This window comes from Mugil cephalus, chromosome 3 (assembly GCF_022458985.1).
Source record: "Mugil cephalus isolate CIBA_MC_2020 chromosome 3, CIBA_Mcephalus_1.1, whole genome shotgun sequence".
Lineage (NCBI taxonomy): Eukaryota > Metazoa > Chordata > Actinopteri > Mugiliformes > Mugilidae > Mugil > Mugil cephalus.
In genome coordinates this window covers 20,992,744-21,004,348 of record NC_061772.1, presented here as the reverse complement: position 1 = coordinate 21,004,348, position 11,605 = coordinate 20,992,744, and the positions used below count along the sequence as shown (strand labels likewise).

The 11,605-nt window shown below is 41.4% G+C and overlaps 1 protein-coding gene across 5 annotated transcripts; it reads right to left on the bottom strand.

The window, feature by feature from the left end:
* Positions 1 to 826: 826 nt before the first annotated feature.
* LOC125005183 (RNA-binding protein, mRNA-processing factor 2a) lies at positions 827 to 11,600 on the bottom strand. 5 transcript variants are annotated; one of them, XM_047580274.1, is made up of 9 exons: positions 11,439 to 11,600; positions 11,039 to 11,276; positions 8,660 to 8,737; positions 7,189 to 7,227; positions 6,878 to 6,940; positions 5,694 to 5,844; positions 4,589 to 4,752; positions 2,915 to 2,987; positions 827 to 1,970 (listed from the first exon to the last, which is right to left on the bottom strand). In XM_047580274.1, the coding sequence occupies exons 1-8, from the start codon at positions 11,495 to 11,497 to the stop codon at positions 2,922 to 2,924; spliced, it is 858 nt and encodes a 285-aa protein (XP_047436230.1). In that variant the 5' UTR covers positions 11,498 to 11,600; the 3' UTR covers positions 827 to 1,970; positions 2,915 to 2,921. The 5 variants fall into 5 exon arrangements, with proteins under 5 accessions (XP_047436230.1, XP_047436231.1, XP_047436232.1 ...); XM_047580275.1 differs by having other exon boundaries at positions 4,604 to 4,752; positions 11,439 to 11,599; XM_047580276.1 differs by lacking the exon at positions 2,915 to 2,987.
* Positions 11,601 to 11,605: the final 5 nt, after the last annotated feature.

Genomic DNA, 11,605 nt, shown 5'->3' with positions numbered 1-11,605 from the left:
CTGTGAGAAAGTGATGTTAAATGACCCGTTTTTTTCCCATGAAGGGCAAATAGCGGATTCTCTGTGAGAGAATATTCGCTTCTTCTAAACCGCTCTGGATTTTAGCATCTTTTTTTTTTCTTTCTCCATCATCTGGTCAGAAAATGTCCAGAAAAGCTGCTGAAAAGCTTTTGCTTTTGTATCACTTTTTATACCTCAAATACACAAGAATTGTACGTCCAAGACAGCATGTCTAGAATTTCATGTTATTTTCCTTGGAGCTTGATTTTGATGGTAGCGAGGTTAAACATTTCAACCCAGTGTACCACAGTGTAATTTAAAGCTTGGGCTGACTCATCATCACATCATGCTGATAAAACTTTTAATAAGCCACTCTGATAAATAATGGTCATTGTTATTTTATCAGACTGGACAGGCAGCATCTGGTATAATGCCAGTGCTTTGTATACCACAGCTTAATTAATTAGCACAATGTGGCCAAATGTTTACAGTTAAACCACCAGCACTGTCCCTCTTCTGCAATCAGACAGCTGGTTATATTGAGACAAGTCACTCAAGAGTCCCTCGAGGATCCGTCATGGTTGGCTGAGCAGAGCATCTTACCAGCTTATCAGGGCGGAGTGTGGAGGTCAGCCCCACACAAGATGCAAAGAGACACTAATGCACCGGTGCATTACAAATGAAAAGTTGCTGTGAATTATTGATGCAGGCATCTGATGTCCACAGAGTTCAGTTCCTGGAGCCGGTATACGTCGTCAAGAGTATTTAACTTTGATTGGCCGCGGACTCGCTGCAGTGATAAATGACAGATGCCCAGAGATAGATATGCATTCACTTCTTTTTATTCATAAGATGGGATTATTATTATTTTTGTTGTTTTTTTTGTTTTTGTTTTTTTACATCTTATGCACAGCAGATACAAAGACAAACATGTTCTAAACCACAAACTAAATTCCTCCAGTCTAATCCTGCTTCCCATTTCAAAATGCCCACCCCCTCCAAAAAAAGCAACCCTTTACGTTTGTATTCCAGTTTCACATTCTGAAAGATCGTTTTACAGCAATCTCATTTTAGCAGAATGGCACACGCCACGTTCTGAATACTTCCATTTTTTATTTTTTGACGGATAACCCACTTCCCCCTTTAAACAAATTGCACTTTTTCTTCTTTAAAACTACTTCAACAGGATTATAGGATCAAAAAATTAACACCAAAAACACAAGAGACGACTAAACATCCAACTTATACAGGTTCATTATTTAGTTGCACAAAAAATGCATAAATATACATTACGCATAAAGTACAAAAATATTTGTACTTTCCTTCGCTCAAATAATGACATTGATATGATCATAAGGACTGGGATTGTCAGAACGTAGGGATGCATTCACAAGGTCCATGCGAGATAAGCCATTTACACAACAGCCTATAGCTTTCACAGAGGTAAGACCAAGGTTCTACAGAAAAACAAAACATTTCGCTGTCTAGGTCAACGTAAAGAGGCAACACAAACACTAAGAAAATTAGGATACACAGAACTCTGCGTTCTAAATTCATGCCAAAACGACTTTAACATGCAATGACTCTTAACGCTTCTAAACCTCCCGGGAGCAGCGGTAAAACCAGGGAAGGACTAGCTTAACAACGGTAACTTCAATACGTCAGATTTCCTCAGCAATTGTGATCCATGGAGTTGTTTTGCATGAGGGTTTTCTCTTCTTTTTTTTTTATTATTTTGTTTTTATTGAAGTGCTAAGATGGTACCGCAATAGTTGCCAAGGATGAGCTCAGATTGTCGACAGCAAGATGGTTTCAACTCAGACGCCCCCCAGAGACAATTGGGAGGAGGTATAAATACTGTTGTGTTTATAATAATGCACATCTGTCCATTAAATAAACCTGATTAAATTAATTAATGAAGAGCTTGGCAAACCTCACTTCAGGTGGACAAAGGTGTGGTTTCCAGAGGCCTGAAGAAAACAAAGAAAATCACATTTAGTCCAAAACACACCTGTATAATTTTCATTTTAAAATAAAGAGAACTCCAATAGGACAAAGGCGGTAATCTAGTTAATAAAATAAAAACACTGTAACAAAGCGTTAGGGATTTGACTTCTGGCTTACACATCTGTTTTTTTGCCAATGGATAGAATATTTAAAACAATCCTCAGATTGAGCTTTTGTTGGAGACCATATTCAGTTGTGATCAATACACATTTGATGCATTAGTGAACATTTACAGCAGAAGAGCATGCAAGATCGATTGAAAATAACCTACAGTGATTATGTTTATAGTCAACACATCACCAGAGAAATCACTGAATAGTTTTAGTCCAACACTAGAAGTCAGAGGCATAGATCTGGCACATAACCAGCCTTTAAAAATAAAAAATAAAAAAAAGAATATGAAATTCTGCATTCAATTTCTCTTTTGTCAATAAATCCCATGAAAATGCCCAAAACAGCTCGACCGTCTGTGCTTACAGAGCAATAACTGAAACAAAAATGAAAAACATTTATGCACACTCCTGCTGTAAAAAATATTCACTAACGCACCAAATATTAGTATGAAACTGAAAACAACTAAAACCAGATCAATATAAATTCAGAATGAAGTACAGTACTTTTTTTTAAATAAAAAAATTACAGTGTTCAGCTGTTTTAGGACACTATTTCTTTTTTCTATATCTTTTTGGTAACTAATGAATTTGGGGGAGAGACCACCAGTGTCTGGAGGTCCAAGTCAACATGGATTTATTAACAAAATCATAACACTGCCAGCCTCGTGCTTTAATCCAACATTGTGTGGCTGTTGATGTGCAGGTTTCAGTTTGCTCGATATTAGTTTAGCAGTCAGGATTGTTGGTGGGCAGCTCGTAGAAAAATAAAAACTGTTTGACCAAAGGTTACTCACTAAATATCTAACAAAACTGCCGGGACTTCCATCCAGGCTGGGAAGTCTCAGAGGGAGTAGGGTACCAGCGCATCTAAGGAAACACAAACATAGTCAGACCAGAACCAGGCTTCAGTGCTTCAATCCTCAGAGTTCATCCGTTAACGAGCTTTGAAACGTACTTTTGGTTTAGGAGGACTGTCCCTTTAAGCCCTGGTCACTGAAGCCATGGGAATGTGGGTCATGTAGCTGCTCATTGAGGACAATAGTCCTGAAGTAATTAACAGGCATGGAAATGTGGAGAGGTGAACCTCTCGGTGTGTTAAACATTTCCACGGGGTAAGAGCTGGTATGCCTGAACCCTTTCCATACCTGCCTGCGACTAAACCCCTCTGGCGGAACGAGGCCTCTGATTTCAGCTTAAAAACACAGGCCGCAGAAACGACTCGACATATTCATGCGCTTATCAGCAGTTGTTTAGAGACTTACACCCGCTGTGTCACAGACAAACCGACGAGGCCGAGAGTCAGAGGGGGAGAAGAGCATACTGGGATCAGGGCATTTTAGAGATCCTTCATCAGAATGCAATTAGAAGGCTTTTCCCCCCTTTGTGCGGCTACCCAGTCAGCTTATGCTCCAACAGGAACGTGGACAGTAAGTTGGCACCTTCGGGGGAAGGCCATCACGTCTGACAGTTTCTCAGAGCGAATACCTGACATTCCTCAGCCTCCTGCTCCCGACAAAAATGACCAATGCAATAGCCGTCTGCTTCGCTGTGTACCACCCTCCTTCGCTCCTACTCCAGCTTTCGGGAGGAAGTTAGCTGACAATGAACTTAAAATGACCCAAGAGAGAAATATTTTCCATTGCCATTGTTACTAAAAAGCCCTACCCACTCCCTTGTAGTAAACTGCACTCTCTCAGTAGCATTTGGACCTCTCTGGAGTTAGCTTCCTCTGTAAAGACTCTGCCCACATTTCTCCCAGATCTGGTTAACGATCCAGTCTTCAGCAATTTAACGAAAGGGATTTTTTTAAAAATACAAAACTCAGATGGTTAAGCTGTCTGAGTTTGTAGTTTGACCACTCCTCTTTAAGGCTCATATTTGTATTTCCTATTACTTCTTCATTAATCCATGCGGTGATGGGAGGAATTGAAGTACCTGGTATTTTACAGTTGCATCAAGAACATATCATCTCTACTAAAGGTGCAGCAGATTTTTTTTTTTTTTTAACTACAGTATAACTTGTGGTTTTATCTTCCACTCAGTGCCACGTTTCATATAATTAAGACTGAGCACAAGCTGTGCAGCCAGCGACAACACAGGCATGATACCTGCGTCGGCTTCAGCAACACAAATCTTTGTAATGTTTTTGTAATACCTCAAAGGACCACTGGGAAAGTTTCACTAGTACGAACCGCTGCTTTTAACTGCAGCAGTGCATCCTCAAACTTTTCATAGCAAACTGAGTAGAATAAAAAAAAATTAAAAAAAAACACCTGCACACTGCAACTTTTACAAGAATCAAGCATTTAATATAAGCCAGGGTCAATATGTTGTATATTTGTGTGCAAGCATCAGTTTTGCTCAGTGTGTTGCTCTGTAAAAGGTAAAGCCCTGCAATGTTAAAGCAGAAAGTTTACTGAAGGATTAAGGAGGAAGGAAAAAAAAAAAAAGTTGAAAGAGAAACACACCGGTTGGTCCCTCACCTGGGCGTGGAGGGCTGCAGCAGCGGCAGCGGCCGCCGGATAAGTGAAGGCTGCGTGGGGGAGGCCTGGGGTTAGCTCTGTGGTGTACAGAGGATAAGGAGTCCAGGCATCTGGTGATGCTGGGATCAGTGCTGCCCCTGTCAGATCATCTGGGGAAGTACATGGTGGGAGGAAGCAAAAGGCTGACTGACCTACCCTTGAACATACAGGATTGCATCATGCAAGCAAAAATGTAATCAAAGCATGTTGTAAGAAGATTGTGTCTTTTTTTTCGTGTGTCATCTTTGAAGTTTTACTACTGGCCAATGATTTATTTTTTTCTTTTAATAGCTTGTACTGCCGCTAAATAGTCTAAAAAGATGCAGTCAGACCAGATTTGGCCTCTCGTTCATTTGTAGGAGGAACCGACAGAACCGACTGATTACAAACTGACCTCTTCTCCATCACATAAATGATTTTACTTCGATGCTCAAATATCATAAAACAGCTGGACAAGGAGTCGAGTCGTAAAAAACTCAAGTCCGGCTGCCTTCATTTTAGCTTTGGATTAACAGGATCTGAATGACTGAGCTCTTCATAGTCATTTGACACAAACTTCTTCAGTGCAACTGAAACTGACCTTAGTCAAGAATTTCTTAGAGCTGCGATTTAAATCGCCGTTTAGATGCAGCACGCGACAAGTTACACTGTAAAATGTTGTTTTGTTAACTTTGAAGGCAGCTAGCTCCCTCTTCCTGCTCTGTGCTGAGTTTGGAGGAATCTGGTCTGAACGCAGCTCAACACTTGTCAACGAGCACCTGTCCAAACCTAATGAATCAAGCAGGTGTTTAGGCAAAGAGAGCAGAAACGCAACTGCTGACTTAACCTTGTGAGAGTGGAATTTCCCAGCTGGACAGAAGCAAAGCAGCTGTCGTAAGAATCGAGATGACACATGCACGTGGAGGTGAGTTAGTCTTTAATTTGTTAAAATACTGTTTTTTCAACCCCTGCTCGCTTCTCTCAAAATACAACAGTTTGAAAAAGGGCAACAAGGGTAATTGCCAAGGTGAGAGTGGATGAGAGCCTAGAGTGGTGCAGCCGTACAACTTACATGGGTCCCGTGCAATGAAGTGTGCTCCTAGAGCAGGGTGGATATTTGTGGGGTTCGGTGTGGCCATCAGCTTACTCTTTGCCATCTTCGTGTTGGCTTTAGCAAACTCTAAGCGCAGGGTCTGGGGGCTTTCGGGGTCAAAACGGATACCCTGAGAGAGAGATGGAGGAGGGGAGGAGGGGACATCGTAAGGGAGGTGGGCTGAGTTTGAGGGGCTGTAGCTCAGTAGTCTCACATGGCCCCCTTTCCTTGAAGCGGCGTTTCAATAGTCAGGATGCATCCTTCAAGCTTCCCTCCAGCTAATCACTGTAGGTGGGATGTTGAAACATGCCCAGTCCTTCTGAACGCTTTCAAAATGATTAGCGCCTTCACACAAAAAAAATAAAAAGAAAGAAAAAGGGTAGGCTGAAGGACACACTTCTGACATATTTCAACACGCTTGCATCTCTTTTTCCTCGTGACAAAAATCAAGAGCGCAGGTGACTGGAGGACTGGAGTTCACCCTTCGCACGAGCCAGGAGGAGAGGGAGACGAGGAAAAGGGCCGATGGCGAGACATTGAGTGTCACTTCGCTCTCTGAGGTGGTTTAACCCTGCTTGTGTTCTTGTGCCCTAAGCGTTGTGCCCACATGCAGGTGAGTAGTATTTTGGTGTATGTGTGTGTTTGTGTGTGTGACTGCTGGTGTGTCTAAGAGGTGATGCTCATAAGGAAGGCTAGGCTATGAGAGAGAAGTGTTAGATACTGCCAACGTGGGCTACTGGGTGACAAAAATAAGAGGTTACACTACTGAGGATGTGTCCAAATAATACTACACATGTGGCTATAGAACAAGTATAACAGTAAAGCAGTGACATGAAAAATGAAGAGAGCTACATCAGACTAAGGAGGATGTGTATCAAGGTCAAAGTAAACTACCGTAAGGCTACGGGATTCTGGCCTCTTTCCAAAAATGCCCCTGCCTTTGAATTGTAAAAGACAAAATGGGTTGACTTTAAAGAAATTTTAATGGGAAAGAAGTCGTTTCCCCCCCCAAATCACTTTCAGGTTTATGATTAGAAAAACTCTACATGAATAACATTTAAAAGATATTCTTTAAAAGTGGGGAAAACAAAACAAAAAAGAAAAAAATGCAGCATACATCTCTGAGGGAAGAAATAAATCAATAAAAACAAGTCGATGCTTACATTTAGTGCATTTTTTGCCGCTTCAGCTCCAGACCGACTGTCAAAGGTTACAAACCCGACAGGCTGGAAGAAAAGAGGGAAGAAACACATTGTGACAACGTTCACTGAAGCAGCTCCAGGCTGCATTTCTGTCAAACATCACACTGATTATTTTGCAACCTAATATTCACACCGAGGCCGAATCACCAGGAACAGGAAAAATATCGTGTTTTTTTTTTTTTTCGTGTAATGTTGAAGTTGCAAAGACATCAAACTCCTGTCTGGGCAACTCATTTAGCACAGCACAGAAGCAGTTATGGAAGGCACCTCACCTGTTTTGAAGTTAACTTAATCAGTGACCCTTCATAACCCTGCGGAGAAGAAAGATAGCCAATTATCCACCCTGGAGTCACATGCAGGAAGTCAGGCATGAACGTCCCACTATACGAAGAGAAACCGGCTTGTGTGCGAGTTTAGATGGAGCTCGGCAGCAGCCCGACACGGATTCCTCTGTGAGAGCGTTGCACTTACATTTGTTATAAAATAAAATGGAAAACGTCACGCAACGAACACAGCCTTCACTGAATTATATAGTAAACATTGAGTTATTTTTAGCCCCCCGAGTCAAGCATATGGAAATGACGACTGTGTTTGGTTTAATGGGGCAAGCACGTGTTTCTAAATACACTGTGTGGTTCGGTTTTGACAGAGCATAGATTGAGCATGACTTCCAAATAAAGCTGCTGATTTAAAAACAGACAAGTGCTGGTTAAGGCATGAGTAAATTCCAGACAAATGAAGGGGAATTTTGCCTGACCAGACTGTTGAAAGATGGGCTCTCTCCTGATCCTGATTTACAGCTATGGAAAATTAAACAACTTTCACTGACTGCGATAAATCCTTAGCAACAATCCAAACCAGATTTAGCTTCAATCACTCAGCGTAGAAAAACAACGCGGACGATGCACTTAACATTAAAGTTGTCTCTTTAAAAAAGTTCTTGTAAAAGAACATAAGTTTTCATTTGTAGGGCCTGAAGGGGAAAATGCACTGAATCAGATTAGCCCTGTTTGCACACGCTGTGCTGTGTTTGCCTACAGTAGAAGTAAAGGGCAGTACATAAAAACGGTGTCACAATGACTTAAAGCATTGCAGTGGTTTCACAATGCACAAATGTTAGGAGAGGAAATAAAAATTTCCCTACACGGTGGGTGAGCTGGGTCACGGAGAGGATTGGTTGGCCAATAGCTGGAGCTACTCATTTACACATTCCACAAGACCATCCATGTGCGAGGGATACCACTTTCAATTCGGTTAGTTAGGACAAGGGTGGGAGGACTGTTTATGGAACTGGACTCCAATCAAAAAAAAAAAAAAAAAAAAAAACAGAGCAATGGATGAACAATGATGTGGCCTCATTTGCATATATGCAAAATATCTGCACTTCCATTAGGGGCACTGAAACTTTCTGCTCCACGCGAAACCCTGCAAATCATTTCACTGCATCGTGGAAAGTGGCTTAAAAAGGAATTACATGCACACTGCATGACAGGTGCTTCCTCTATAGTGTAAAGTACAGTTTCAGCTCTACAACTTCTCTCCCATGTGCAGATAATCCTTTCAGAAACCCCTTTTCATAACCACTCCAGGAGTTAACACGACACCCGTGTTGACTTTTTAAGAACGGTGACAAATCAGGTCTATTTAATTTCAAAAGGCCAAATGCCTGAGTGGGCTTTGAGAAAAGTAAGACGCGCATCATCCTGTTTCCTTACACCACTTCCTTACAAATATGTCACTTACCTTAAAAGGTCTGAAGAGAAGGTAAAGTTCACGTGGCTTGATATCGACTGGTAAGCCACTGACAAACAGTGTTCGTACCTGAAGACAAAAAAGAGGAACGTGACTTGGTCTGTTCTTTTTTTTCCTCCATAGAACGAGAAACAAAAATTGGTTTAATGCACCATCCACCAGCCCTGGGAATGGGCAGGAATTCAAGAATAATTTCTGAATATTTTAACAAAATGAAAGGACCATAATTTGACCAAATAAACAGAACCATGAAGACACCCATGAATTTAACCTTCAAAAGGTCATGAGTCAAACGTCGCACCGGATCTTTCTTTCCTTTTTCTTAAACCGATTAAGCCAAAAGCTTTCAAGCACAATGAACATGATCTCTGTACTAAATGTACTAATAATAAATGTTACTGGGGATTTGACCCTTTAAGATGCTGATTCTCCACCTTGAAATCAACAATTTATCTGGTCAGACAAAAAGCAGTCATTCTTATTCTGACCAGAAATTATCTAGTAACAAATAAAGGGTTAGAAAAAAAGATGAAATAATTTTGCAGAACATGTTTTCTCTGCTCCACCAACATATCAAGCAAACGTTTCACTGGACATTGACCCTCAGATCAGAAACCGCTGCTTAAAAACCCTGTCAAGATCTAAAGAAGGGTTCAGTTTAACAGATTTAAAAAGAAAATTAAAAAAAAAAAAAATCACAAATTTAATTTAGCTCAAACAGATGAGAAAACCTGTGTGATTAAAAAATAAATAAATAAATAAATTCCATCCTTTTTCTCCACAAGCCAAACAGTGAACATAAGATGTTCTTCATTTTATCAGGAGCCCTCGAGTCTACTTCAAGGACCCTCCTTGATCAGACACTGAGAACTGGTGCTGTCCAGTGTGGCTGGGGAAATAAACAGTGCAGTGCGAGGCCCATTAGTTCCCAGCCGGTGGGGAGGCCCTCAGTACAATGGGCCTGCCATAGGAACAGCACTGGACAACAGTGCACAGCGTGACACCATTTCCTTCCTCTGACCCGTGGCCCCAACCCTGTCGGCCCTCCGGCATTTTTCAGGTGCCGCACAGCAGCAACTCTCAGCCCTTTACAAGTCATCATATACTGCAACTGAAAAGCCGGCCCAGCTGGACACGAACTCAGTGGAGACATTTTAATTTATCTTCCAGCTTCTTCTAGACTAAGTGTATATGTAAACATCAGGCCTGTGCACCCTCTCCTGCTCTTAATAACATTTAATGTTAAAAATAGCAATGATTAAACACACGTGAGCTGGGAATTTTGTTTTAAAATTCCTTTATGGTTTATTTTGCTCGATCTTTGCTCTTGATGACGAGAGAAAAAATAAATGTCAAACCAAATTAGGTTAAAAAAAAAAAAAAAAAATGAAGTGACCACACATGGCTTTGTCGTATGACAAAGAGAACAAAGGAGGACCAACAAAAGGCCCAGTGCTCCCCTCAGTGTCTCTCCATAAGGAGTCATTAAAGAAGAAATATAGCTGACCACACAGGCGAGAAGAGTGTCCGCTGTGAAGAAGTCAAATCAAGTTAATTAAGTCATCCTTATTGTGAGCCTGATTTCATATATATCTACACGTTCAACCCGCAAATAAGGAATTTCCAGTAACAATTGTGACATTTTATTTTATTCTGAAATCTGAGGAAAAATCCAAAAACCTGCTTTAAGATGTTATTTTATCTGCACCTGAATGCAAACGCATCATGGCAATGTGGATGCTTATAATAAAAGCCTCGGTCATATTAAAAAAAATATATATATATATATATATATAAATATATATATGAAGTGCCCTATACAAATATATAAATTAAAGGACACGTTTTCCAATTCAAAGTATGCCATCTTTACTCCTATAAAAGTATGCATGTTTTACAAATGTAACAAATTATTTTTTGGATTGAACATGTCGATTTCTTAGCCAGCCTTAAGGTGTACAAGCACAAAAACAAAATCGACATTTTAACTTCTTCACATTTTAATGTGTGTCAATTTAATTTGTACAATGAGATATCTCAAAGGTTAAAGACGACAAACGGATGTTAAAATGCGAGTTTGAAGGATGTTCTTCGGCGTAATGCGTTAACTTTTAGAAACTCCAGGAGGTGCAAGAATACTACACGCGTTCGTCCTTCAATGTGCGCACTCCTCGCTTATCTCTTAAACTGTTCCGGGGCTGCGGAGTAAAGAAAGAAAAAAACAAAAAGGAAAAAAAAAACAGCTACAGACACAGAGAACATACAAAAGAGTGGATGTGTGGCCGGAAACCTGGTTTTCACTGAACGTGCGACGCCACCGGGTCAAAGTCCGGTGGCGCAGCGGAGAAATGAAACTTTGGCCAAACTCACCTCCTCTTCGATGGAAACGTTGTTATTCGGCTCCGCGTCGGTTTTGAGACTCATGTTGGCGGTCACTTCGGCTGCTGCGCAAAATATCAAGTTTTTCCTGGTCGAGTGATATTTCCCCAAAGTGCGTCTGGAGCTGCCGTGAAAGTCCTGGTGGCGTTTGAACTTGAGGAGAGAAGGTGCGCCGAGGTGAAGTCGTGCAGGCGAGGGCGGCGAGGTATCCGAGGATCGTTTAGAAGTACTGCGAGAGAGAATCATTCATAAAAGGGAGTAAAGAGGGGGGAAAAAAGAAGTACAGACGCGCGCTAAACTAAAGGTGAGAAGGTGGATTTGTGCTCCGTGTGTGAAGGTGAGAGATGGGGGGAAAGAAGTGCGCGTAAAAACTGAAAGCCTCTGCGCTCACATCAATGCCCTCAGCTGCGGGACTGTGCGGAGGAAGAACAAGTAAACTTTTTTTCTCATTGGAGCGCGTCCCTCTCGCTCTCTCTCTCTCTCTCTCTCTCTCCTCCTGTCCGCCAGTGACCCCCACCCTTTCCCTCATCTACCACCTCCTCCTACTCCCGCTTTTCA

Coding starts and splice junctions, on each gene's coding strand:
- LOC125005183 (XM_047580274.1), bottom strand. CDS start 11,497: ATGAGAAAAAAAGTTTACTTGTTCTTCCTCCGCACAGTCCCGCAGCTG. Junction 11,277..11,438: donor CCGCAGCTGAGGGCATTGAT/GTGAGCGCAGAG, acceptor TCTCTCTCGCAG/TACTTCTAAACGATCCTCGG. Junction 5,845..6,877: donor CGGCAAAAAATGCACTAAAT/GTAAGCATCGAC, acceptor TCTCTCTCTCAG/GGTATCCGTTTTGACCCCGA.